The sequence below is a fragment of the Ahaetulla prasina genome, chromosome 1 (genome assembly GCF_028640845.1).
Source record: "Ahaetulla prasina isolate Xishuangbanna chromosome 1, ASM2864084v1, whole genome shotgun sequence".
NCBI lineage: Eukaryota > Metazoa > Chordata > Lepidosauria > Squamata > Colubridae > Ahaetulla > Ahaetulla prasina.
In genome coordinates, this window is record NC_080539.1 from 153,868,816 (window position 1) to 153,896,104 (window position 27,289).

The window sequence follows — 27,289 nt, forward strand, 5'->3', positions numbered from 1 at the left end:
TAAATCTGGATTTTTGAATTTTTACATTATCCCATATAATTGGTTTCTAACAATAGTAAGAGATATGTTCTAATTAATATCTCTAATTTAATCCTTGAACACGGGGGAAGGAAGTGTCATCCTATAGCCAGATGGGACTAAGACAATCTTTGCAGGAATTAAGTTGTTTTTTTTTAATCCAACATTTCTTTTCATATTTCTACCCTCCTTACTCCTGGACAAGAAAGTTAATAACATAAAACAAAAACACTAATCAAAGAACAGTGATCAGAAATAATTTTTAAACATGACCATCCATAATAACTTCCATATGTTGCAGTAAAAGATACAAGCATTAAAAACCCATAGCTTCCTGTAAGCACTCTAATTAAACTCAGCCAATCCCATCAAATGGTATCAACTTCCTGCAGAGTTACAGATTTAGTGTGACAAAACAGCAGGATCCTGGCTCCCGTGAAAATCAACATGTATACAACTGTGTGCAGCTTCCAGCAGGAAGCCAAGATTGTCTGAGTGACTTTGGGGGGGGGGGGAAGGGAGGGGGAAGGCTTAACTAGAGCACAAGGACTTTCAAAACATATGAATGGAACTCAAGGGATACTTTATTTAAAGCAGGTAAGTCTTGTATTTTTATTTTCCCATTCGAAAAATAACAGGCATCCAATAAAGATGTCCCCCCTCCCTTTGACACCAAAAAGAATATAATGGGGTCCTTGATTAATCTCTACTGTTCCCCACTCCAATATAAACTTATATTCAGAACAATTCATTAATCAGGGAAAAATGTGTACTTATGTTGTGAAGGGACCTTTTCTGTATGATAGTGGAAGGGTATTTCCAGAGAAGCACTATAAGGACATGACATCATAAAACACTTTCCTAGTTAGATGCCCATCAAACTGCAAGCTTCAAACTTTCTGAGTGATACTTGTAATAAATCAGGAAGGCATCATGCTCAAACATGAAAAAAAAATTCCTGACTGCTTTGAATAATCACATTAGTAGATTCACAAAAGAGAATCTATGTTAATTGTTAAGACATCATAGACATCCGACAGTGAAATTTTGTAATGGGGCAATAAAATGACCCAGTTCTAATATGACATTTTCAATGAGAGATGAAGATTTTGGAATTTAGGAATGAACTGATTTAAAACCTCTATGAAGTACATGGCTATCTTTAAATCTCAAACTCATCACCCCTTGAACTGAACTCATTTTTAGAAAATCGCAACCTGTTCTCTATCCAATCTTCATGGAGGATTCAATATACAGTATAGCCCAGTGCTTCTCACCCTTGGCATCTATGAGATATGTGGACTTCAACTCCCAGAATTCTTCAGCCAACATGGCTGGCTGAGGTATTCTGAGAGTTAAAATTCACATATTTTAAAATGGCTAAGGTGAGAAACATTGTGATAGCCTGAAAGAGTGAAAGTGCTCCAATGCTGTTGAAAATCGTTAAGAATTCTGAAATGCTCAACAGGTGATTCAATTGTTACAACTGTCAGAGGAAAAGTGAAAAAGGTCACCTCCTTCCAAATTCTCAAGAGGTTATCTAACATTGGGCTGTCAGGAAAGCTATGAGTCTGTATGACCAGAAAATCCAGATTATTTTGTACTTTACCTGAATTGGGGTACAGGCAAACATCATTAATATTATGTTCAGGTTCTATAGAGGTGAATATTTTCCCCTGAAAAAGAAAGTCACATAATTCTTAATAAAAGCACACAAAGGATGTAAGGAATTACTATACTATACTATACTATACTATACTATACTATACTATACTATACTATACTATACTATACTATACTATACTATACTATACTATACTATACTATACTATACTATACTATACTATACTATACTATACTAAGCAGATTCTTTGGACAGTGAGATGAATGGCATATAAATTCAATAAATAAATTATTCAGACAATAAATGTTATTATCTGAAGAAATATTGTTATTGCCTTCATATTGCTAATATTAATCTGGAAGTATATGCAGTTAAATAGAACAATTCATTACTGTTTCAGGAAGGAATTAGTTCAGTTTTGAATTCCACTATTTTATGTAGAGCCATATTTTATAGCTGTTGCATTCTGAAATTTATAGTACTTTTTAAGAGTGTAAAATTAATCTATCATCTATCTATCTATCTATCTATCTATCTATCTATCTATCTATCTATCTATCTATCTATCTATCTATCTATCTATCCATCCATCCAGTTGTTACCTGAACCATGCAAAGAACATCTAGCAGCAAATTTCCATGTCCAAATTACATTTCCTTTTAATAATTAACATGCACCAAATTATAAAGCTAGTCAAATGGCACAGTCCAGTCTAATTCTATTGATTTAAATGGTTGTCAAGTTTATCAAAATCTCTTCTTCAGAAAAAGGCAGAATTTCTTAGCTCCGGCTAGACTAGACTCATCTTTATTGCCAACAAGCTCTTCTCTGTAGCACCTAGCTCTTCACTTCTGCAATGTGTCTAGTTCAGTAGATAATCCATAATTGAGGCACAAGGTCCTCTTTTTTTATGCTTTGTGATCATGATGCTGGTGATTGTAGCAAGCTCCATTCTCTATCATTTGAAGGCAGATTCTGTAGCCATTTAGGTACCCTACATTCCTTGGCAGCCAATTCCACCTACTTCCAAAGAATTTAGAAGAGGTCAATCAGACAACTCTATTGCTAGGTATGAAGAAAGCAAAGCAATGAATGCAGTGAAAGGAAATGACTCTTCTGGTATTTTTCTAGTGGTTGGATTGCAAAACCAAAAAATCGGCAAGCATTTTGGGGACATGGATGTTGAAGATTTTAACAGGACAAACACACCGGCAAGGCTCATACACTGGAGACGTCTTCCTTGAGTAAGTGTTAATTAAACAGAGTACTACAAACATTTGACAATCCAGAATTCCTATCTGCCTGCTGGATCAGTCATTGCCCTATGCTTTTCATCCAGCGTGTATGAACATAGTTTTTCTGAGCCTTCAAAGAAAGTATTTTCTCCCTTTCCACGGGAAGTGTGTGGATTTTCCGTTCCACTGTAATATTTTCCACACCCTATTCCAACATTTTCATGTAGAGGAAAAAGATGTTTGGCCAGAACCAGATTTAATTTAGAAGGGAGTCTATGTGTAGGGAGGTATGAAAGAGGAAAGATCTATTGCTTTGAAGAGAGCAATACATTGTATTAATGACCGCAAGTTGTTTGAGGAAGCCTCAGCCCCTTTCCTCTTTACCATAAAAACAACTCCCTCACCCTCAAAACAAGTGAAATGTTAAAATTCTTTTTGTTCCACAACATGCTGGGATCAGAACACTGGGATAATATTGTGTAAAGTCTGGGCTATGGCAAAAGTGGCTTGTGGTATGCTGGGAAAAAGGTGAGGAGTCCACATTTCTGGTCTTACACAGAAGGTCCCTTTGTATGGATATACCTATCTTCCTAATCTGGTAGCCTTCAAATATGGGCTTCGTTGATTAATATCAATCAAATTTATGGTGGAGTCACAGGATTCTTGGCAGCTCACAAAACGTGCAGTATAAATGTACAATATAAAAACACTAGCCGGACACCCGTGCTTCGCTATGAAACTATGTGATCAGGCGTGATAAATTGACACTTAGAGTCTGAAACTTTATGTAGAATAAGGCAACTGGCAGTTGGAACAGAGGGGAAAGGGGAGTAGAATGTCTAACTCCTTAGCATCAGAGCGTGTTAATATAAAGCAACTGGCAGTTGGGACAGAGTTCCTTTCGGGTGGGGAGGGGGAATAGAACGTCTAACTCCTTAGCATTAGAGCATGTGAATATAATATTGCATATTGTATGTATTGTATATGAAATACTAATGATCTGATGGTCATTTTGAAAAATCCTTTCTTAGCGAGGATCTAGAGGTCAAGAGGAACATACGTGCCAAATTTCAAGTTTGTAGGCTTTACCGTTCTGGATATTTCGTGATGAGTGAATGATATTCACAGGCTCTGCGCATGCGCAAGATGGCGGCTCGCTAGGTGATCGGAGCCGCCGACGGGATGTTCGGCGTGGGATGGCATCGTCCAGGCGGCTAGCCGAGCTGCGTATACCCCCCGGCCCGCTTTGTCATCTTCTCGGCAGCCGTGGGAGAGCTCTGCAGGCCTTCTCGGTGTCACGGTTGCCGAGAACGAGGCCGGGTGAGGGCGAGTGGCGAACGGCGGCCATTTCCTGGGCGCGCGGTGCGAGGTGAGGCCGCAGCCGCGGCTCATAGGCCTGTCGGCTCATCATGGCCTGTTTATCGCGACTGCTGAGCATTGGACTACCTTTGGTATGTTTACCTCCCCCCAGCCTGGTTTTCTCGGGATGAAGGGGGTTGAGAATTCCCACCGGCTTTTCCACTACCTTCCCTGTTTGGAGGCTCTCTGAGGACGTTTTACCCCGCTTCTGCCACGTTTGGGACCTGCGGCCTATTACATCTTACCGGCCTTCCTCAGAGATGCCTGGCCCGGTTTTTGGGAAAGGCCTTGGATCTGAGGAGTGGTCAGGCCTCTGGCCTACGGCCAGCTTCTAGACTAACTTGAATGTGGGGCTTGCCTGGAGCGATCTTCACCTTTGGACCATCTTAGTGGAGGGAATTGGCGTGGTGGTTATTGGAGGTGTCCCGGCCTTTGTGGGCCCGCTTCTTCCATTATTACCCATGTGCAGTGTCATTGACACTTATATGGCCTTTTGGGACCTTTTGGCCAGGATTGTTCCTAGGAACTGTGATGGAAGAGGCTTGGAGACCGATTTGAGATCTGCCGGAGGACGTACCCAAAAACAGCTGTAGACATTGCTGATGGTGGTAGAAGACCCACCCACCTCGTTTCCCCATGGATTTTAGGACTGGGCTATTTTTTCCACCTTCTCCATCTTTAGCCTATTCGTCATCATGTGTCAGCCACCATCAGACGATGGGTATCCATGTGAAGAACTATTGACTAATATCCTGCCACCCCGGACAATTATCATCTCTCGTCGACTTCTATCCCCTAGCGGAGTGTTATTTCTACGATTCGTTTACACTATTCGGTACAGGAACTCTTACGCCTGCGAGGTGCCCCCGCCTCGCAGGAATGGCCCATTTTATTACCAAGGGCCGGCCTCAATGACGGGTCTTGGGACCCACAGAGGTGGCATGCGAAGAGGAAGAGCCTTTGGGGGTTTTTAGATAGGGCATTTTTAAGGGGTGGGAGGGGAAGGGCGGGTGTTGGGGGAAACCCGCCGGGTGGGGTATCAGTTCCTGCGCATGCTCGTGGCGGTGAGTTAATAGGTCCGAGGGTTACGGGGGGAGTTCATGTTCCACTGGTTGAGGGTGATGCTATTTGCACGGTATGGGGGAGGGTCAGATTTGGCGGAAGTGGGGGCTCGGATCGTGTTAAGGGGGTGCGCGCTCGATGCTTGCAGACGATCGCGCGCCCCGAGCCCTCAGACTTTTCCCGTTCCCCGGATGGTCAAGACCCTCAGAGCCCGGGTCTTCGGCTGATGTTGTGTAATGCACGGTCCGTGGCCAATAAGGCCCCCCTAATCTACGATCTTATTCAGGGGGGTGCTGCGGATTTTATAGGCATTACGGAGACCTGGTTGGGCGCAGAAGGGGGCGTGCCCCTGGTACAGATGTGCCCGCCAGGTTTCCGTGTATTCCATCAGCCGAGAGCCCAGGGTAGGGGTGGGGGGGTGGCGGTTGTGATTAGAGAGAGTCTGGAGCCGAGGGAGACCACTGTGCCTCAGATTGCCGGGTGTGAATCCCTCTGTGTGAAGTGGGGCCATAGATGTCAGATGGGCTTGCTGGTCGCGTACCTGGCTCCTTGCTGCGTGACAGCTGCCCTGCCCGAGCTCCTGGAGGTGCTTGCTGGGGTGGCAGTTGAGACCCCCAGACTTTTAGTCATGGGGGATTTTAACTTGCCATCTTCCGGCTCGTCATCGACAGCAGCTCGGGAGTTCACGGCTTCCATGATGGCCTTGGACATGACTCAAGTAGTTGATGGCCCCACTCACACGGGGGGTGGTACACTGGATCTGATTTTTGTCTCTGGTCAGTGGTTGAGAGATCTGGACTTAAAGGAAATAGTCATTGAACCTTTGTCATGGTCAGATCACTCTCTCCTTCGCCTGGACTTTCTGACCGCCATCCAACACCGCAGGGAGACGGAGCCGATGCGTTGGTTCCGTCCCAGGCGCCTGATGGACCCGGAGAGGTTCCGGACGGAGCTTGGGCCACTTCCTGAGGGTCTGGCTCACGGCACGTCTGAGGAACTTGTTGTGGCCTGGGAACGGGCCGCGGCGGGGGCCTTAGACCGTGTCGTGCCTTTGTGGCCTCTGACCCGGCGCAGGTCCCAACCGGTTCCTTGGTTCTCCGAGGAGCTGAGGGGGATGAAGCGCCGGAGAAGACCCCTAGAGAGCTCTTGGAGGTCTAGCCGTTCAGAGGCTGATCGGACACTAGTGAAGTCCTATACTAGGGCTTACCTAGTGGCATTGAGGGAAGCGAGGCGTTCCTACGCCTCCTCCCTCATTGCGTCGGCAGATAACCGCCCAGCCGCCCTGTTTCGGGTGACTCGTTCCCTCCTTCACCAGGGGGAGCGGGATGACCCGCTGCAGGGACGTGCTGAGGAGTTTAACGGTTATCTATACGATAAAATCGTTCAGCTTCGGGACGGGTTGGACCAAAATTGCGATGACTCAGGTGAGATGTCCGAGGGTGGTCTTGGTGACGTTGTTTGGGATGAGTTTGACCCTGTGGCTCCCGAGGACATGGACAGGTTGTTGGGTAGGTTGAATGCCACCACGTGTTTACTGGACCCGTGCCCCTCCTGGCTGGTGTTGGCCACTCAGGAGGTGACACGACGCTGGCTCCAGGCGATTACGACTGCTTCTCTGGTGGAGGGTGTCTTTCCGGCCGCCTTGAAAGAGGCGGTGGTGAGGCCCCTCCTCAAGAAGCCTTCCCTGGACCCGGCTGTTCTAGCTAATTATCGTCCGGTCTCCAACCTTCGCTTTGCGGCGAAGGTTGTAGAGAGTATGGTGGCATATCAGTTTCCCTTACACCTGGATGAAACTGTCTATCTAGACCCATTCCAGTCCGGTTTCCGGCCTGGTTACAGCACGGAGACGGCTTTGGTCGCGTTGGTGGATGATCTCTGGAGGGCCAGGGATAGGGGTTGTTCCTCTGCCCTGGTCCTATTAGACCTCTCAGCGGCTTTTGATACCATCGACCATGGTATCCTGCTGCGCCGGTTAGAGGGATTGGGAGTGGGAGGCTCCGTTTATCGGTGGTTCTCCTCCTATCTCTCCGACCGGTCGCAGACGGTGTTGACAGGAGGGCAGAGGTCGGCCCCGAGGCGCCTCACTTGTGGGGTGCCGCAGGGGTCGATCCTCTCGCCCCTTCTGTTCAACATCTACATGAAGCCGCTGGGTGAGATCATCAGTGGTTTCGGTGTGAGGTACCAGCTGTACGCTGATGACACCCAGCTGTACTTTTCCACACCGGACCACCCCAACGGTTATCAAGTGCTGCCCGGGTGTCTGGAAGCCGTACGGGTCTGGATGGGGAGAAACAGGCTCAAGCTCAATCCCTCCAAGACAGAGTGGCTGTGGATGCCGGCATCCTGGTACAGTCAGCTGAGTCCGCGGCTGACTGTCGGTGGCGAGTCATTGGCCCCGATGGAGAGGGTGTGCAACTTAGGCGTCCTCCTGGATGAACAGCTTTCTCTAGAAGATCATTTGACGGCCGTCTCCAGGAGAGCGTTCTACCAGGTTCGCCTGGTGCGCCAGTTGCGCCCCTTTCTAGACCGGGATGCCCTATGCACGGTCACTCACGCACTCGTGACGTCTCGCCTGGATTACTGCAATGCTCTCTACATGGGGCTCCTTGAAGGGCATCCGGAGGCTGCAGTTAGTCCAGAATGCGGCTGCGCGGGTGATAGAGGGAGCCCCCCGTGGCTCCCGCATGACACCTATCCTGCGCAGACTGCACTGGCTACCTGTGGCCTTCCGGGTGCGCTTCAAGGTTTTGGTGACCATCTTTAAAGCGCTCCATGGCATAGGGCCGGGCTACTTACGGGACCGCCTGCTGCTATCGAATACCTCTCTCCGACCCGTGCGCTCTCATAGAGAGGGACTCCTCAGGGTGCCGTCAGCAAGGCAATGTCGTCTGGCGGCGCCCAGGGGAAGGGCCTTCTCTGTGGGGGCTCCCACCCTTTGGAACGAACTACCCCCAGGACTTCGTCAGCTTCCGGACCTTCGGACCTTCCGCCGCGAGCTTAAAACACACTTATTTATTTGCGCAGGACTGAGTTAGATTTTAAATTTACGGGTTTTAAACTGGGTTTTATTTTTTATATTTTTAAATATTTGGCGTTTAGAATAAGTTTTTTAATTGTTTTTTACTCTGTATTTATGTGTTTTTAAGTGCCTGTTAACCGCCCTGAGTCCCTCGGGAGATAGGGCGGTATATAAATATGATTAAATAAATAAATAAATAAATATTTGGCTTTTATATATATATATAACACATAAAATAATTAAAACTCAGAGACAACATATGGCATCAGACCCCTAAACTCTTCAAGAAAAACTCAGCCTTCAGCTTTTTTCAGAAGGCAGACACAATGTCAGAGATAAAGAAAACTCCAATGGAAGGGCTACTCCTATCTCCCTGAAAAGCATTGCTTCCAGATTGTGGACACCCTGGTTTCTAAGGATGAAAGACAACCAGTTGTTTCTCCCAGCATGATCAAAGAGGCCAGGCCAACTCTAGTGAGGAGATGCAATCCTCCAAGCAACCTACCACCACACCCTAATTGGAAGTTGAAACCAGCACGTTAAATTGCAGCCAGACTTCAACCTGCTATCACAGTGGCCCCTGCTGAGAATTCTGGAGCATGTGGACATCTGGAAAGTGAAATAGTTGTACTAGAACAGCTCCCCAGAAGCCAGAGATGTGGAGATTAGTGTGTAGAGGTGCCATGGCCTAGACTAGGGGTCTGCAAACTTGGCTCTTTTAAGACTTGTGGACTTCAACTCCCAGAGTTCCTCAGCCAGCTGCTGGCTGAGGAACTCTGGGAGTTGAAGTCCACAAGTCTTAAAAGAGCCAAGTTTGCAGACCCCTGGCCTAGACTAAGAGTAGGGTAAAAGGTAACCATCTTAACATTAGTTTTCACTGAATGCAGGATGAGTCAGCTAAATAAACAAAGGATACGAATAGTCGTGACCACAAGTCTGACTCTGAAATAGGACTCGCCCCCCCCCCGCCCCCGACATTGTGGATTCCTCCCTTCTTCGCTTGTGTCAGCCTCCACTCCAATCTTCATATAGTTTTGAATGATTATATCAGTAGATAGATGTAAAATGTTTATTTCTGTATTATAAACTGTTAAGGAAATGAGATGTATCATGCCTCCGTCCAGGGTGAGGGAAAGGAGCCTATTATGTGTGTCGGCTGACATAACAGGGGGGAGGGATGATTAACTATTGAGTGTTATCAGCGCGCGCTTTTCTAACCGACACTTCATTCCTAAGTTGACTGACATCCAGAGACCTGTGGAAGAAGATTACCACGAGGGGCCGTGAAGGAGTTGGCATTGGACCAGACCAGCCTGACCTCCTGGAGGAGGAGGGACAATTGGGGGGATATGATATGTTAGCCATATTTTGTCTCAGTTCCAGCTTTGCTTGGCTGCCACCAAGACTGTAAAAGTAAAAGTACTTGTTTTCATTCCAAATGGAGTCAAGGTGATTTCTTTCCTATTTACTGTCGGAGGTAGCCTGACATTAAGCTGGAACTCACATCATGTCTACCAACCAGGATTGCAATTGCAATACCGGGGGGGGAGAAAACCCAAATGTGATGGAAGGCCTGCTGCCGGCTGAGCTGGGGGAGGCGTCCAGAGGAATTTTTGCTGACACTTTTAACCCTGAGCTGGAAGATTGCAGAGATCGGTGGATTGAGCAATTAAGGCTGGAAGAGGAGAAGTGGAAGCCAAGTGCCGAAAAGTTTCAGTCTGGAGTAACAAAGAGAAAAAAAAAGGGCACGGTGAGACTTTCGGATTGGAAAGAAGAGAGAGAGTTAACAGACGACCGCCAGTTGGAGGAGGCATTTCGTCTTTTCCGTGAGGTGAAAGTAAGACAAACAGCTCGTCAAAGGTATGAATCCCCTATTCGGTCCTCCAGGTGGGAGGGAGAAGAGGAGGAAGAGAATACAAAGGGGCCAGCTAAGGGTGATTTCCAGGGTGGTGAGATTTCGGAAGAGCCAGGGCTGGAAACTCTTTCCCCAGAGGAGGCTGAATTGGATGAGGGCCGGGCGCCACCTGCTGACCAAGCAAGGCCACGCAGGGGAAGGAAAAAACCAAAAATTCCCCCCATATCAGAGAAATTTGATGGAAATGCGAAGGAGTTGGGACTGTTCCTGGCGAAAGTGAATGACCACATGATAGACTGGGGGGAAGATTATTGGTCACAGGCAGCACAAGTGAGAGCTGTGACTCATAATTTGACCGGAAGAGCAGCTGCGTGGTATGTGTCGTTACATACAAACCACTCCCCCTTACTGCAAAACTACGAGCATTTTATGACTGCACTGAGGAGGAGGTTTGAGGACCCCCTGGCAGAGCAAAAGGCCAAAGGTCGGATAAAAACCATCAGGCAAGGGAGGAGGCCGGTGGCTGATTATAACCAGGAGTTCAGTGATTTAGTTCCCTTGATGAGAGGGTGGTCGGAGGTGACCCTTGTAGACATTTTCAAAGATGGTCTGAATGGAGATCTCTATGAACTGTGTCGAGCACGAGCCTCTCCAACTACGCTGTATGGCTGGTACACCCTGGCAGCAGAGATGGAAATCGAGTTAGTGAAGGACCGCGGCAGAAGACAGCGCATTGGAGGGCCATCCCTTGGCCGTTTTCCAGGAGGAACTTATAGGGACGTCCCTAGATTGGAGGGAGGAAGACCACGTTCGTCTGCGTGCTACAGATGTGGAAAAGAAGGCCACCGAGCAGCCGACTGTAGGGTTAAGTTGATGCCAAGCGCGACCTCTGGTGGTGAAATGGAACCAGTGAAGCCAGCGGCTAAGGCGCGTAAACCAGCAAAAGTGGGGGAGGCCGTTGCCAAGAAGGGCACGCCCATCAAGGAGGAGGGCGAAGTGTCGACCGATACTGATGACAGCAAAACCACGTCAGAGTCCGATGAAGACCTTCTGGTGAGTTGGGCTCGGGGCCCTTTGGACATTCCAGTTAATCTACACGTACCCTCTTCAGGTAATAAGGGGGAACTGCTAGCACTACTCGATTCTGGATGCACTAGATGTATGGTCAGTCCCGAACTAGTAGAAAAAATGGAACTAAGGTTGAGAACCTTAAGTAGGCCCATAGCGTTTGCACAGTTAGATGGCTCTGTGGCAGGGGAGGCCCGCCCATTTCGTAACGGAACCCATAGAAATGATAATAGGAGACCACCGAAATTCTGAACTTCATAGTAGCCCCAGGAATGGACCAACCCCTGTTGTTAGGCTTGTCATGGTTGGAAATGGAACCCCATATTAACTGGAGAACGGAGTCCCACGTTTCCGTTCCAAAACCTTAAAAGGGAAAAGGAAACCCAAGAAGGACCTACCGTGACCTTGCACCAGGATAAGTTAGGGCAATGATTGAGCGGATAGACGGGAAGAGAGAATACCCAAGGAATACTGGGACTTGCGAAGTCTTTAGTGAGAAAGCATCAGACGTACTTCCTCCCCATAGGCCTATTGACTGTGCCATAGACATCCTTCCGGGGGTAAAGCTTCCAAAGCCAAAAGCTTATCCCATGACCCAAAAGGAATTGGGAGAACTACGTAAATTCATAGACAAAAACCTAGAGCGGGGCTTTATCCAACCGGCTAGGCCTCGTGTGGCGGCGCCAGTGATGTTCCGGGAAAAGAAAGATGGCTCCTTTCGTCTTATAGTTGACTATAGGAACCTAAACGCAGTGTGCGCCGAAAACATATATCCCATGCCACTCATGAAAGATATGTTAGCACATTTAGCGAAGGGAAAATTCTTCACCAAACTGGACCTGCGAGAAGCCTACTACAGAGTTCGTATAAAAGAGGGGGATGAATGGAAAACCGCTTTCAACTGTCCACTAGGATGTTTCCAGTTTCGAGTACTGCCATTTGGACTGCAGGGGGCGCCCGCAGTTTTTATGCAACTAATAAATGAAATACTCCATCAGCATTTATTCAAATGAGTTCTTGTCTACCTTGACGACATACTTATCTATACAGAAACAATGGAAGAACATATTAAACTAGTAAGAGCTGTACTCAAAAAATTATTATCTGCAGAACTATATTGCAAGCTATCCAAATGTGATTTCCATCAAACCAAAATAGACTACTTAGGGTATCGCATTTCGGCTGATGGGTTAGAAATGGATCCAGAAAAAGTGAAAGCTGTCTTGGAATGGGCCCCCCCACGCACACGCAAACAACTCCAAAGTTTTTTGGGATTCGCAAATTTCTATCGTCAATTCATCCCCTCCTTTGCTCAAATTGCTTTACCAATAACTAACCTCTTAAAAACTAAAGGAGACACGAAACCCAAACCATCGTTACCCCTCGAATGGACAATGGAATGTCAGGCAGCATTTGAAAAATTGAAATGACTTTTTGCCGCTGAACCTATTTTAAAGCACCCTGACATGGATGTTCCTTTTGTAATACAAGCTGATGCAAGTGATGTAGCAGTCGGAGCCGTCCTACTCCAAAACAATGCTGATGGTAATTTACAACCCTGTGCTTTCACTTCTCGAAAATTGACTGAAACTGAAAGACGATGGGCTATTTGGGAAAAGGAAGCATTTGCAGTTCATTGGGCTCTACGCACATGGAGACAATTCTTAGAAGGTTCAAATCATCCTTTTGAAGTTTGGACTGATCACAAAAATCTAGAAGCTCTAAAGACTCCTAGAAAACTTTCACCTAAACAAGCCCGCTGGGCTCAATATTTTAACCGCTTTAATTTTACTTTACATTATATTCCTGGGGGAAAAAACTTCTTAGCGGATGCTCTCACGTTTACCCCAATACAATTGCACTCGCTCCGAGGTGGTTCAACCAATACTTCCCGTACAACAGTTGGCGGCCCCAGCAATAACTAGAAGCCACTCCAAAGCTGACCCCTCACTCCCAGATGAACTAACCAAGTCGTTTAAAGAAGCTTTAAACACCGATGACTGGTACTTAACCCATTCCATGAATGCACACTCCGTGATGGACTAGCTTGGATTGGAACAAAACTATATGTTCCTCTATCACTCAGAGAAACCATCCTACAACGATGCCATGATGCCAAAATGGCAGGGCATTTTGGATTTGTAAAAACTTTGCATCTTCTTAAAAGACAGTTTTGGTGGCCAAGTCTTAAAAAAGACATTCAAGCATATGTAGCAAGTTGCCCTATTTGTGCATCATCCAAAAGGCCTCCAGGAAAACCTCCTGGACTACTTCAAACTGTAGCCAGGCCAGGAACCCCATGGAAAGAAATATCCATGGATTTCATAGTGGAATTACCTGAAAGTTCAGGCAATACTGTTATATGGGTTGTGACTGACCTTTTCTCCAAACAAGTCCATTTTATTCCATGTTCAAAATACCCTCCTCAAAGACTCTAGCAAAGTTGTTTGTACAACACATTTATAGACTTCACGGAGTTCCTGATCGCATCATTTCAGATCGAGGAGTTCAATTCACTTCTCAATTTTGGAAAGAATTTTACGACTCATTGGCTCCGCCCAAGGATTAAGCTCCTCCCATCATCCTCAAACTAATGGAAGCTGTGAACGTCAACTCTGTACTAGAACAATATCTGCGATGTTATGTTAACTACCAGCAAGACAATTGGTCTGATCTCTTACCTTTTGCTGAAGTTGCCTACAACAACTCAATTCATAGTAGCACAGGATTTACTCCTTTAAAATAGCTTCAGGTCAAGATTTTGTTCCTATCTCGAACTCCCAAAGGAAGAAACTACTGTTTCCTCTTTGTCAGAATGGATAGATCAAATACAAAGCACATGGAAAATGACTAAAGCGATCGACGACGCTCACCGTGCGCGCATAAAAACAAGCAGATAAAAAAGGTCCCTGAGAATAAATATCAAGTGGGCGATAAGGTTTATCTTTCCACCAAATATCTTCAAACCACTCAGAAATCTAAGAAACTTGGACCCAAATATGTGGGACCTTTCCCCATAGTAAAATCATCAACCCGTGACGGTACAACTAGATTTACCAAAAACACTTAGAAGAATCCACCCCGTTTTCCATGTCAGTTTGCTGAAACCTGAACACACGTCTACTTTCCGTCCTAACCATACACCCCCTCCTATACCAATTCTCATAGAGGGAGAACAACACTTTGAAATAAAAGAAATTTTAGACTCAAGAAAACATAGGAATAAAATTCAATATCTTATTTCCTGGAAACATTTCCGTTATCCCAAGCTGAATGGGTGAACAAAGAAGATGTTCGTGCATCGGAAAAGATAGCACAATTCTATAAAAATATCCTGACAAACCCTAACTTCTTTTTTCTTTCTAGGACTGACGTCCTTGTTGCAGGAGGGCCGGATGTCAGCCTCCACTCCAATCTTCATATAGTTTTGAATGATTATATCAGTAGATAGAATGTAAAATGTTTATTTCTGTATTATAAACTGTTAAGGAAATGAGATGTATCATGCCTCCGTCCAGGGTGAGGGAAAGGAGCCTATTATGTGTGTCGGCTGACATAACAGGGGGGAGGGATGATTAACTATTGAGTGTTATCAGCGCGCGCTTTTCTAACCGACACTTCATTCCTAAGTTGACTGACATCCAGAGACCTGTGGAAGAAGATTACCACGAGGGGCCGTGAAGGAGTTGGCATTGGACCAGACCAGCCTGACCTCCTGGAGGAGGAGGGACAATTGGGGGGATATGATATGTTAGCCATATTTTGTCTCAGTTCCAGCTTTGCTTGGCTGCCACCAAGACTGTAAAAGTAAAAGTACTTGTTTTCATTCCAAATGGAGTCAAGGTGATTTCTTTCCTATTTACTGCCGGAGGTAGCCTGACAGCTTGTTTCTTTAATAGTTTCATTTTGCCTCTAGGTACAATACTCTTCCTTTCCCTCCCTGTTTAATTCTGGACCTCACCCACTTCTGCTGCTTCTTTCTTAATAATAAAGGAAAAGGTTTTCCTCCAACCTCATCTCTGAAAACAAAAGAGGAGATACTTTCCAGCTCCAGGTAAAGTGCACGAAGCTGCTTCCTACCTTACTACCTTCCTCTTTTGTCCAATGACACACAATCAGAGGTGATCAGGGAGCAGCTGAGATGGAGCCCAGGAAGAATGATTAGATCTGCTTTGTAATAAGAAGACTTACTTTCTCATTTTGAGACTCATCACTGAGAAGCAGAAGAACTGTAGGTGGAAAAGCATCTCCTCTCTTGAAGTTCCATTTACAGAAATGGATAACGGTGTCTGCCCAAGGTTCGATCAACCCTATTTAAAGCAGTGACTGAACCTTATTTTACGATTGTATAAATATGTTTAAATCCTGGGACATATCCTTTGGTGTCTCGGTGGGCAATGTTTGTCTATTATTTTGTGAACAGAGAAAGGTCATTTCTGGACATCTGTGACAACAGAGAGTTGGGGAGGAGAAATGCCCTATGGTTGGATAATGGGCAGGAACACTAGGAGAAGGAGAGATGATCAGCAGTTGTATCATTCCTGCAACTGACCTTGTTGAATTAGAAGGACAATACGAAATATGGCTTATCTCACAAATTAAGCATTTGGGGATTGTAGCAATACCAGTAGGACTTTCAGCTTTTGCAAAATCCAAGACATGCAAACACATTTACTTTGACGGACTGAAGCACTTCTACTTAACTAAAGAGAGTTATCGTTATGATTTATCCAGCACGCTAAATACAAATCAATAAAACACTATTCTTATCTCGAATGGGGTACGACCGAAAATAAACACACTATTTATGATTTCGCTATAACACTAGAAAGTAGAAAGTGCTCAGAAAGAAGACATGAATCATTATCCTTACCGTGTCCTGGTTCCATAGTTTTATAATTCGTGAATCAGCAGAAATAATCAGATCCAATGCATTGTGGAACTGGATTGATTTGACTGGTAGACCATATTGGTGATCCTTCATTATTAATGGATTACTCGACCGAAGATCATAAAGTAAGACCTGGTACCCAGAAAAGATAGGTCAATTTTTATGGTCAGGCATTGTTTAAAATTCATTCTTGACAAATGCATCTTTTCTTTTATATACACTGAGAGCATATGCACCAAGAAAAATTCCTTGTATGTCCAATCACAATTGGCCAATAAAGAATTCTATTCTATTCTATTCTATTCTATTCTATTCTATTCTATTCTATTCTATTCTATTCTATTCTATTCTATTCTAATACAGGTACAAATCTAAGATATCATTTATATTTTCAAATTGAGAAAAATAAAAAAGATATTTCGGTTTACTGAATATTCTGTAAATCCACCCCATGGACTTTTAAGTAACAAAATCTCTTAAAATAGTATTGGTCTGCAAATCAAGCAGTATTAAGCATTATTTTATTTAGCATAACTATTACATACTTTTATTAAAACACTATGGAGCAGAACAGCTGCTGCAGATTAGTTCAACCCTCATCCACTGTATGGTTGACAAATCTCTATTTATATGTTGCAAAACACAGGAAGTTGTGATCACGTTGTATCATCCAGCCATTAGTTTGATTGGGCTACAGTAGGGGTCTGCAAACTTGGCTTTTTTAAGACTTGTGGACTTCAACTCCCAGGGTTCCTCAGCCAGCAAACTGGCTGAGGAACCACAAGTCTTAAAGCTAAAGTCTTTAAGCCACAAGTCTTAAAACAGCCAAGTTTGCAGACCCCTGGGCTACAGTAATCTATTTACATTCAAGAGCAGTGTTTTGTTTACCCTGTAAAACTTTAGAGGAGCTATCACAATAATCATCTGCACAATAATTCTCTGGCCTATGAATTATACTAATAATTATAATTAGACTTCCATTCAGTCTGGTTTTGTTTGGTTGTTTTTACAGGAAAGCACCACAAGAAGCTCTCATCAATAACCCAACTTAACATGCAACATATCAACTAACCCTTCTGAAGAATTCACAAGTGTCTTAGACTTGAATTAAGCAATGTGAATTACAATACTTCCAGCACACATTCCCTTCACAAGCTCATCTATCGAATTAACATTCATTCATTCATTTGTTCAATTTATATGCCATGTGCCTCTCTCTGCAAAGTGACTCTGGGCGGCTTAGAATTAAAATCATAAATATTAAAATATTAAAAACACTGGGTACAAAGGCTAAGAAACAAAAGGCAAGAGCGATGCAGTGGTGGCATCTGTTAGTCCATTAGCCACCCTTAACATACAGCAGCCCTGTAGAAACTCCAAGCCACCAAAGCCAGTTTTTAATGTCCTTCTAGAAGGCCAAATGGGTGGGGGCTACCTCACCACAGTCAGGACGAAAGTTTACATCCCTCAAGGGATTGCAATAAGAAGGTGCACAGCATACCTGCCCTGTCGACGTTCCAACAGCCATTTTCAAGCTTCCATCAAACTTCAGGGCGGAAACAGCAGGCAGGCCACCTACCCTGGGAAAATTCAAATACATTTCATTCAGATGCAGTAAAGGTCATCATAACCTGCACTCAAGCTGATCATCCCACATCTGCATCTGACAGCATATTATTTCTTTTAGAAACATGACACGGGAGAGAGATTTAGAAAGAGTATCAAGAAATGTCCATACTCTTGATCAGCAGTCACGCTGTTTAAAGCACAATCCAGTACTCCAACTCGATTTCTCACTCTAGGATCCCAGCATTCCACCTTTCCCTGAGGGAAAAAAAACCCAAAGAAAAACGCCACTCAGTGTTCTGAATAATTCACCACGGTTCACCTGCTTCCTGATCTGCTTTGTACAGAAATCACTGAATTACTATTCAAGGGGTCTTTGGAATAATGAACATTTCTTCCTCCAGTTTAAATATTTTGCTGCATTCAAATCTGACATGATTTCCCCCCAATTCTGAACAACAGCTCAGGAGATTCCAAAGGCAGAATAACACAGAGCTTTTGCGGAACATCAGCCAGCTGAATTATTTGGAGTACCTGAGCTCTATTAGGGAAGAAAGGACCATAAGAACCAATTAGTATAAACTGTGACGGTCTGTTTGAGCATTTAATTGGTAAAATTGTTTGCTCACTTCAAGCTGAAGCTGGATAGAAACCCATAATATTATAGAGGCAATATCTACTAGTACAGGTATTCTTCAAGTTACAACCACAATTGGGAATAGATTAATTTCTAAGCAAGACAGCTGTTAAGTAAGTCTTGCCCTATTTTCTGACCTTTTTCCCATGTGCGTTAAGTGAATCACTGCAGTTAAGTGAATCAGGTGGTCGCTAAGCAAACCCAGCTTCCCCCCCTGATGTTGCTTGTTGAAAGCCAGCTGGGAAGGTTGCAAATAATGATCACATGACCCCAAGATGCTGCCACTGTCATAAATACGTGCTGGTTGCCAAATACTCAAATTTTAATCACATGACTGTGGGGATGCTAAAAGGGTCATAAGTGCAAGAATTGGTTGTAAGTCAGTTTTTTTTTTAGTGCCGCTGTAACTTTGAACATGAATTGATACATGAATGGTTGCATATCAAGGACTACTTGTATTACCTAAGAGGCGTTTGGGCTTCAGAAAGTGGAAGAGGGTTTTCGATTATGGTAACTGCCATATGTGGACCCTGCCTCACATGGCTGTTCATGATGGCCAGTTGAATAAGAATAAGCAGCTGAATCTAAGCAATGGCCAACTCCCCTTTGAGGGAAAGGAGTTTCCAACAGCCCTGAAACAGGTGCTGGTCTGCTGACTCCTCAAGAGGAAAGCCAGGGATCCAACTTTGATGGATAACTATTATTCAAACTTGTTCTAGAGAAGATTGTAGTGAAAGCAGAAGGTCAATAATTAGAAAGGTCTAGAAGATGCTGATTACCCAAATCCATGGCAGTGCGGATTAAGGCCTACTCAGGAATAAACCTTGTTGAATTCAATAAACTGTATCTATTTACTCTTAGATAAAAGAGTAGGTAAAAGGGTATAGAAATGAAGCTTCAAATAACTTATTATTTAACTTTTTCTAATAGAATGCCTCGAGCCAAAACATATCTAATAAAAAAGAACTGCCTGCAACAGGTTACGTTTTTCCATTTATCAGTAATCTTTTCTTATTTCCAAAAATCAATATCCTCTGCTCAGAATTTAATAATATTTGTAGAGATTCTCCTGCCATCATTTTCCATTAAAATTTTGAGATGATTTTTTAAAATATATTTCTAGAAATGTTATATTTTCTTTACATCTTCTATCTATTCCTGTGTGAGTGATGCTGTTCTAACCAAAAAATTGAACCATCTCTGGAGAATGAACACACTGTTAATTTTAAACTCACTTACCTCAATTGTCCCAGTAGCAAATAAACCATGTACAGGATTTATGTCACATACATGATTCTCTCTAGAAAACAACAATAATAAGTATTTAATACAGACAGGGAATAAAATCCTCAAGAATCATGTTTGTGAGAAACATTAAAACCAATCAAAATATATAGAAAGCAAAAATATTATAGGACAAATTGAAGTCAGTGGCTTGCATCCGGATTACTGTATTTTCTTTCTGATGCAAAATATGCATTGTAATATAAATACAAAACCAGAAATTATCACAGAAGAAACAATCAAACATTTGCTTTTTCCATAAAGCATCTCAAATAGAAATGTCTTAATTCTTAATAGGTCATCCTGGCCCAATCTGCAGGTGATTTAAACAAATGCTTTATAATCTGAGTACAAACCAGGCAGGGCATGTGTATATTTAAAGTAACTCCTCTCAGGGAGGAGCAAACCCTCAGCACTCAACTATTATTCCTAATTCAAATTAGGATTGGGATGATCCAAGCGAGGGAGAGGAGACACGTCTTGTTGAGTCCATTTGGGATGAGTTTGACCCTGTGGCTCCCGAGGACGTGGACAGGCTGTTGGGGAGGCTTCACGCCACTACATGTTTACTGGACCCGTGTCCTTCCTGGTTGGTACTGGCCACTCAGGAGGTGACATGAGGCTGGCTCCAGGAGATTATCAACGCTTCTTTGTTGGAAGGGGTTTTCCCTGCCGCCTTGAAAGAGGCGGTGGTGAGACCCCTCCTCAAGAAGCCCTCCCTGGACCCAGCTATTTTGGGTAATTATCGTCCAGTCTCCAACCTTCGCTTTGTTGCGAAGGTTGTAGAGAGTGCTGTGGCGCGACAGCTACCCCAATACCTGGATGAAGCCGTCTATCTAGACCCGTTCCAGTCCGGCTTCCGACCCGGGTATAGCACGGAGACAGCTTTGGTCGCATTGGTGGATGATCTCTGGAGGGCCAGGGACAGGGGTTATTCCTCTGCCCTGGTCCTATTAGACCTCTCAGCGGCTTTTGATACCATCGACCATGGTATCCTGCTGCGCCGGTTGGGGGGATTGGGAGTGGGAGGCACCGTGTATCGGTGGTTCTCCTCCTATCTCTCTGACCGGTCGCAGACGGTGTTGACAGGGGGGCAGAGGTCGACCGCGAGGGGCCTCACTTGTGGGGTGCCGCAGGGGTCGATTCTCTCGCCCCTTCTGTTCAACATCTATATGAAGCCGTTGGGTGAGATCATCAGTGGCTTTGGGGTGAGATACCAGCTGTACGCTGATGACACCCAGCTGTACTTCTCCACCCCAGGCCACCCCAATGAAGCTGTTGAAGTGCTGTCCCGGTGCGTGGAAGCCGTATGGGTCTGGATGGGGAGAAACAGGCTCAAGCTTAATCCCTCCAAGACGGAGTGGCTGTGGATGCCAGCACCCGATTCAGTCAGCTGCAGCCGCGGCTGACTGTTGGAGGCGAGTTATTGGCCCCAAAGGATAGGGTGCGCAACTTAGGTGTCCTCCTGGATGAACGGCTGTCGTTTGAAGATCATTTGACGGCCGTCTCCAGGGGGGCCTTCCACCAGGTTCGCCTGGTTCGGCAGTTGCGCCCCTTCCTTGATCGGGATGCCTTGTGCACGGTCACTCATGCGCTCGTTACCTCTCGCTTGGATTATTGTAATGCTCTCTACATGGGGCTCCCCTTGAAGTGCACTCGGAGGCTTCAGTTAGTCCAGAATGCAGCTGCGCGGGTGATAGAGGGAGCTCCGCGTAGCTCCCATATAACACCGCTCCTGCGCAGACTGCACTGGCTGCCTGTGGCCTTTCGAGTGCACTTTAAGGTGCTGGTTACGACCTTTAAAGCGCTCCATGGCTTAGGGCCTGGGTACTTACGGGACCGCCTGCTGTTACCACATGCCTCCCACCGACCCGTACGCTCTCACAGAGAGGGACTTCTCAGGGTGCCGTCCGCCAAGCAATGTCGGCTGGGGGCCCCAGGAAGGTCCTTCTCTGTGGGGCTCCACACTCTGGAACGAACTTCCCCTGGGTTTACGCCAAATACCTGACCTTCGGACATTCCGTCGCGAACTGAAGACGCATCTTTTTATTCGCGCGGGGCTGTCTTAAATTGAATTTTATCAAATTTTTAAAAAAATTTTATTAATTAATTTTAAATGGGGTTTTTAGCTTACTGTATATTTTAATTTTCAGGCCAATTTTAAAATAAGTTTTTTAATTGCATTTTAAATTATATATTGCACTGTTTGTTTTATTTTTGCCTGTACACCGCCCTGAGTCCTTTGGGAGAAGGGCGGTATAGAAATCAAATAAATAAATAAATAAATAAATGTAATAAGAAGCTATGTTAGCATAGTGAATCAAGGCTTATTTTACAACCTGTGGAAAGAAAATACCAAAGCTAAAAAGAAAGCGAGGGCTGCAGGCAGAAAGATTCCTTCTGCTTTTGCTGGACTATTCAGCTGATTTTAGAATTCGTGTAATGAGCAAATGTTGATCATGAATAAGGTTCAACATTTACATTGTACATATATACTGGTAGTATCTATATGTACAGAGTACAGACACAAACACACAGACAAGACAGACACATATAAATACCAACACCAGATTGTTTAGAAATTAGCTTGTGATCCATCTGTGGTGTTTTCACAGACAGATCTTACATAGTTTGGCTCCACCTACTGGAAAAAAAGGTTCTTAGATTAAAAAGCAGAAGATATACTTACGAAGCATCTGTTTGTAGAGAATTCAAATACCTTCCTTGTTCCAGATTTAGCCTGTATATTTCAGAACTGTAATAAGAAAGATAACATTCACTTTGCTTTTGATTCCTGAGTCTTACAAAAAGAGGGGGGAGGGAAATCATGCAAGCAAGAAATGATGAATTAAAGACAGCTCTGCTAAAGATAAAGAAGATGACTGTGGTGGAATGAAGAGCCAGTGAGTAGACTGGCTCTTCGCTATTCTTCTCTGGACAAGAAAAGGACTTGTGATAGCCCTCAAGTGCTCCACACAGCCGTTCGTCACAAGGAGTCAGCAAGACAAAAGTTAATTGCAGGTTTAGAGCTCTTGGAGACAAGGAAACAACCATCCTGCTCAAACCACAATCAGCAACTTTAAGGACACTGAGTTTTCATACTTCCTTTTCTAGTAATTTTTGGCAATTGCTTGTGAACTGCTTTTTAGGCATTAAGAACATCTGAATCGACAAATCTGAAAACACCAGATGAGTGACAAAAATCCCAGTACTGAACAATACTTCTGTAATTTTGTAACGTAAACAACATGGACCTGTTTATGAAGTTAATGGGAGATCAGTTTGCCTTCAAGGAGAGTTTAAAATAATACATTATAAATATAAAAATTAAACTATATAATTATAAATATAAATATAGTTATACTGTATAATAAAGGTTTTTAGATATTGCTATTTGAGAGTCAGAAACTAAATAGTATCGCCCAAAGAACCATTAAGACTACCTGCTCATAGTTACTCTGAAATTTTGCACCAGACTCTCTACAGTGTTCAGAGGTACTGGTAGATGTACAGATTTCTCACCAAATAACAATGGGGGGAAAATGTAACTTCAGTATGAATTCTGAATATAATTCCACTTTCTCTTTTTTTATACAAGTCAAGAAAAAAATTGTTTTATTGTTTGTAAAGAATTAGGCCTGGCCTGTGTAAAAAGGGAGGAATGTCCAGAACAACTAGACACAAGAACAGTTTTTTCCCGAACGCCATCACTCTGCTAAACAAATAATTCCCTCAACACTGTCAAACTAGTTACTAAGTCTGCATTACTATTAATCTTCTCATCATTCCTAGCACCCATCTCCTCCCATTTATGACTGTATGACTGTATGATACCTTGTTGCTGGTATCCTTAAGGTTTATATTGACTGTTTCCCTATGACTATCATTAAGTGTTGTACCTTATGATTCTTGATGAATGTATCTTTTCTTTTATGTACACCGAGAGTGTATGCACCAAGACAAATTCTTTGGCTGTCCAATCACACTTGGCCAATAAAGAATTCTATTCTATTCTATGAGTACTCCATTAAGGAGGGATTTTCAAAAATGATTACTTAATTTTGAGAAACAAAAAAGCATGAAAAAGAAACTCAAGATTCTGTAATTCTCTTGGACAACAGTAAGGAATATTTCAGCAATCTCAACTGTGCCTGTTTCTTGACCTTGCCAATTTCAAAGGCTGACAATTCTTACATTTCCGTGGAAAGGACTGGATTATGTTTCAAAGTTGTAATTAAACATAAAAAAAGCTTTTTAAAATGTCATTTAATCTTCCAAGATTACAAGTTATGATTTTTGCATTTTTACAAAACTTTTAAAAATGAATTTAGATCCTCAGTTATTCACGGAATTGAGATGTGCCACAAATATATTTAGAAAACTATTTGGTTTCTGAAAAGCACTGCGACAATTCTGCTTGATGTATATAGAAATGCTTATTAAATAATTTTATCACTTTACTCAGGGACAGAAAGAAAATGATTTTTTTTATGAAAAAAAGAACTAGTCAAAACTATTTCCCATGTAGAAAAATAACAGTAGAATTTAATGATGATTCAAAACACCACAAATACCTCGCTCCTACAAAGTACAAGTCACAGGATGGATAATGATAGGAGAAATCTCTTCCAAATTTTGGTATTCTTGTCCTGTAATAACGACCATGTTGTGAATGAAATTCCACATATCTGTCATTGTGCAAGAAAACGATCTGAAAAACACAAGGCGCAAAACTGCATTGGAGAGGATTACTTTTCCCAACTGACACTCTTACAAAGCAGTTGTTTAAAACAAAGACTTCTGTCATTGAAAAAAACTGTGTCACTGGGCTCAAAGTGATGTCATACCAGACTTATTTTTTTACTGAAACAAAGGGGCTCTATTTCTGCATACAAACAGTTTCTCCCTGGTCACAGTGGCTACAGTTTGTACTGCCGTCCCCTGAGGCAGATCACACCCTGGCTCATCTCTGTCAAGGTGGACCAATGCATATCCAGGAAGTGCTGTTTCTCACTGAGTCATAGCAAGGACTGTGACTCCAAAACTGATGCTCCTCAAGCAGCTCCTTATCTGGGGTGATCTGATTTCTCCCGTGTGGGCAAGGAGTTGGACTAGAAGATCCCCTCCCCCCCAAGGTCCTCTCCGGCCTTATGATTCTATGACAAGGTAAAGAGCAGGCTGCCTACATCCTATGACAGGGGTCTCCAACCTTGGCAACTTGAAGACTTGTGGACTTCAAGTCCCAGAATTCCTCAGCCAGCTTTGAGGGATTTTTGAGGGATTCTGGGACTTGAAGTCCACAAGTCTTCAAGTTGCCAAGGTTGGAGACCCCTGTCCTATGAAGCATGTGAAGCCTGTTTCAGAAACAGAGAAGATACAACGAGGGACAGGGGCATCACATTAGTTCAATTTGGTTATTTCTTTCGTAAAGGTGTATGGCAGGAGTTACAAAAAATGCATTATGAGTTTTACTTTATTAGCTTCACACACATATACGAGAGCCAAGTAAGTGTAATGGTTGGAACCGGGATCCCTTGAGTTCTGTCCCACCTTGGGCACAAAGCCAATATAGGTGACCTTGGGCCAGTCCCTCTCCCTCAACCCTAGGAAGGAGGCAAAGACAAACCAAGTCTGAAAAGCCTTGCCAAGAAAACTGAAGAGATGTCCCCAGGCAGACTCCGACACTAGGACATAATTGAGCAAAAGAAGAGAAAAGGTTCACACAGCAGACTAAGCCATAATATTTTTTAGCTGTAGTCCCAAATTTACTATTTACAGATATAATTTAAAAATAAAGAGTTGACATACCTTTGAGTAATCATCTGATAAAATATCAAACGTGACCACTGGGGAGATGAAAAGTAGATTACAAATAGCAGTCAATCATATGTAGCAACTATTCCATCCCACTTTCTCAAAACTTAATTACATTATCTGCCAAACACTCTCTGATCTTACAGCCAGAATCAGGGGCCAGAGCTGGACCAGGCATGACCATTACAGCTCTCCATTTGCCTTCTCAGCCAAACTTTTCTCTCTTGGGCTTTTGATCCATGGTACTGCCGCATCTTGAACCAAGAACCTCCACAAGGAGAACAGCAACTTGTGTTTCAGTCTAGGCTCTTACTATTGTAAAAAAGTTTCAACTCCTCCCATTAGGATCAAGGGCTCAAGAGACGCAAGGGCAAGATTTATTTATGTATGACATTTGTACACTGCCTGATTCTCTTTTACCCTGAAACCCCTCCAAAGTTACTTTCACAGCTCTCTATAGGCTATCTGCTTTAGAATCAGTTATATGTAAGCCAAGAGGGAGCAGCTGTGCAATCATCCTGGATGAGCAATAAATGATTGGAAGACTACATATTGTTTAAATATCCTGCCCAAAACAGATCAGTATCAGTTGTTACAGAACGGTATATCTTCTAATGTTATACTAGCAGATAATCCACCAAAAATCCCCAAGAGATCATTCCCTCAAGAACAGGGGTCTCCAACCTTGCCAACTTTAAGACTTGTGGACTTCAACTCCCAGAATTCCTCAGCCAGTGGAAGAACTCTGGGAGTTGAAGTCCACAAGTCTTAAAAGTTGGCAAGGTTGGAGACCCCTGTTCTAGAATGAAGAGGAGGATCCATTAATTACATTATCTGCCAAACACTCTCTGATCTTACAGCCAGAATCAGGGGCCAGAGCTGGACCAGGCATGACCATTACAGCTCTCCATTTGCAAGCTTTCTCTTCCAATGATAATTTGTTTAAAATCAGGAATCTTTCAATGTGCTGCCCAAACAGAGTGAAATTTTAAAACATTCCAGTTTGCCACAGTCACATATTATTAAAGAATGAAAACAATTCAGTTTTCTACACTATATTTTCCAAAGAACAAAAATAGCATACATTGAAACTGTGCTACACTTCATTCTTGAAGACCTAGCTTTTCCCCTTGGCACTGCGGCCAAGATGTTAGCTAAGCCTGATCAGTATGAATGTTTTATTATGTGTTATAGTTAAGTTTTGAAGCCTTGTTTATATTATATTATTCTGTATTTTATTGGTCTTATTTTGCTTCATATTGGGTCTTTCATATATTAGCTTCCCAGAGTATTGTTAGGCTGAGATAGAATACTTTATAAATTGCACAAAAAAACCATAGTACAATTATTACATTAATAAGAAAAAAAATGATCACTTAAGGTGCGGCCCCTATCTGCTCCACAAGAAAACACAGACCAGAGGTGTACTTTTTTCCAAATAAACATGGGCTGATTTACACTTCGAGATTTTTTTTCCTTTGTGCCTAATTTATCCATATTGATTTCCATCATAATTAAGATTACTAACCTTCAGCATCCAAGCATCTTTCAAATTTCATGGATAACTGATATGTATCAAAACATCGGACCCGTGGCTTGTATGTGCCTGTTAAAAATATATTTAACATCAAAGTGAAAAGAAAGATTCAGAGATTAAAAGATTTTGATCTAGAAATTAATGGTTGGGCAAAACAAAAATAGTCTAAAATTTCTTAGTGAAATTCAATAATGAAAATAGTCCTAGTTTACACAGTATAAGTTCATGTTCCATATGCAAATGCAGTTTCTTGAAGGCCAAATATGTACATTTATGCACATGTATACATGTTTATAAAAACTGCCATCCATGGTTTCCAT

The 27,289-nt window shown here is 43.3% G+C and overlaps 1 protein-coding gene across 1 annotated transcript in view; it reads right to left on the bottom strand.

Annotated features, from left to right (window-relative positions):
- NOL10 (nucleolar protein 10) overlaps window positions 1-27,289 on the bottom strand; it is a 58,404-nt gene that overhangs the window by 25,923 nt on the left and 5,192 nt on the right. The window contains exons 4-12 of the mRNA XM_058178421.1: window positions 26,961-27,038; window positions 25,427-25,464; window positions 24,193-24,329; window positions 22,308-22,373; window positions 19,574-19,634; window positions 17,870-17,955; window positions 17,633-17,711; window positions 16,114-16,263; window positions 1,628-1,694 (exon numbers count right to left, since the gene is read on the bottom strand). Coding sequence (XP_058034404.1) covers window positions 1,628-1,694; window positions 16,114-16,263; window positions 17,633-17,711; window positions 17,870-17,955; window positions 19,574-19,634; window positions 22,308-22,373; window positions 24,193-24,329; window positions 25,427-25,464; window positions 26,961-27,038 — 762 coding nt within the window. The remainder of the gene's footprint in view (window positions 1-1,627; window positions 1,695-16,113; window positions 16,264-17,632; window positions 17,712-17,869; window positions 17,956-19,573; window positions 19,635-22,307; window positions 22,374-24,192; window positions 24,330-25,426; window positions 25,465-26,960; window positions 27,039-27,289) is intronic.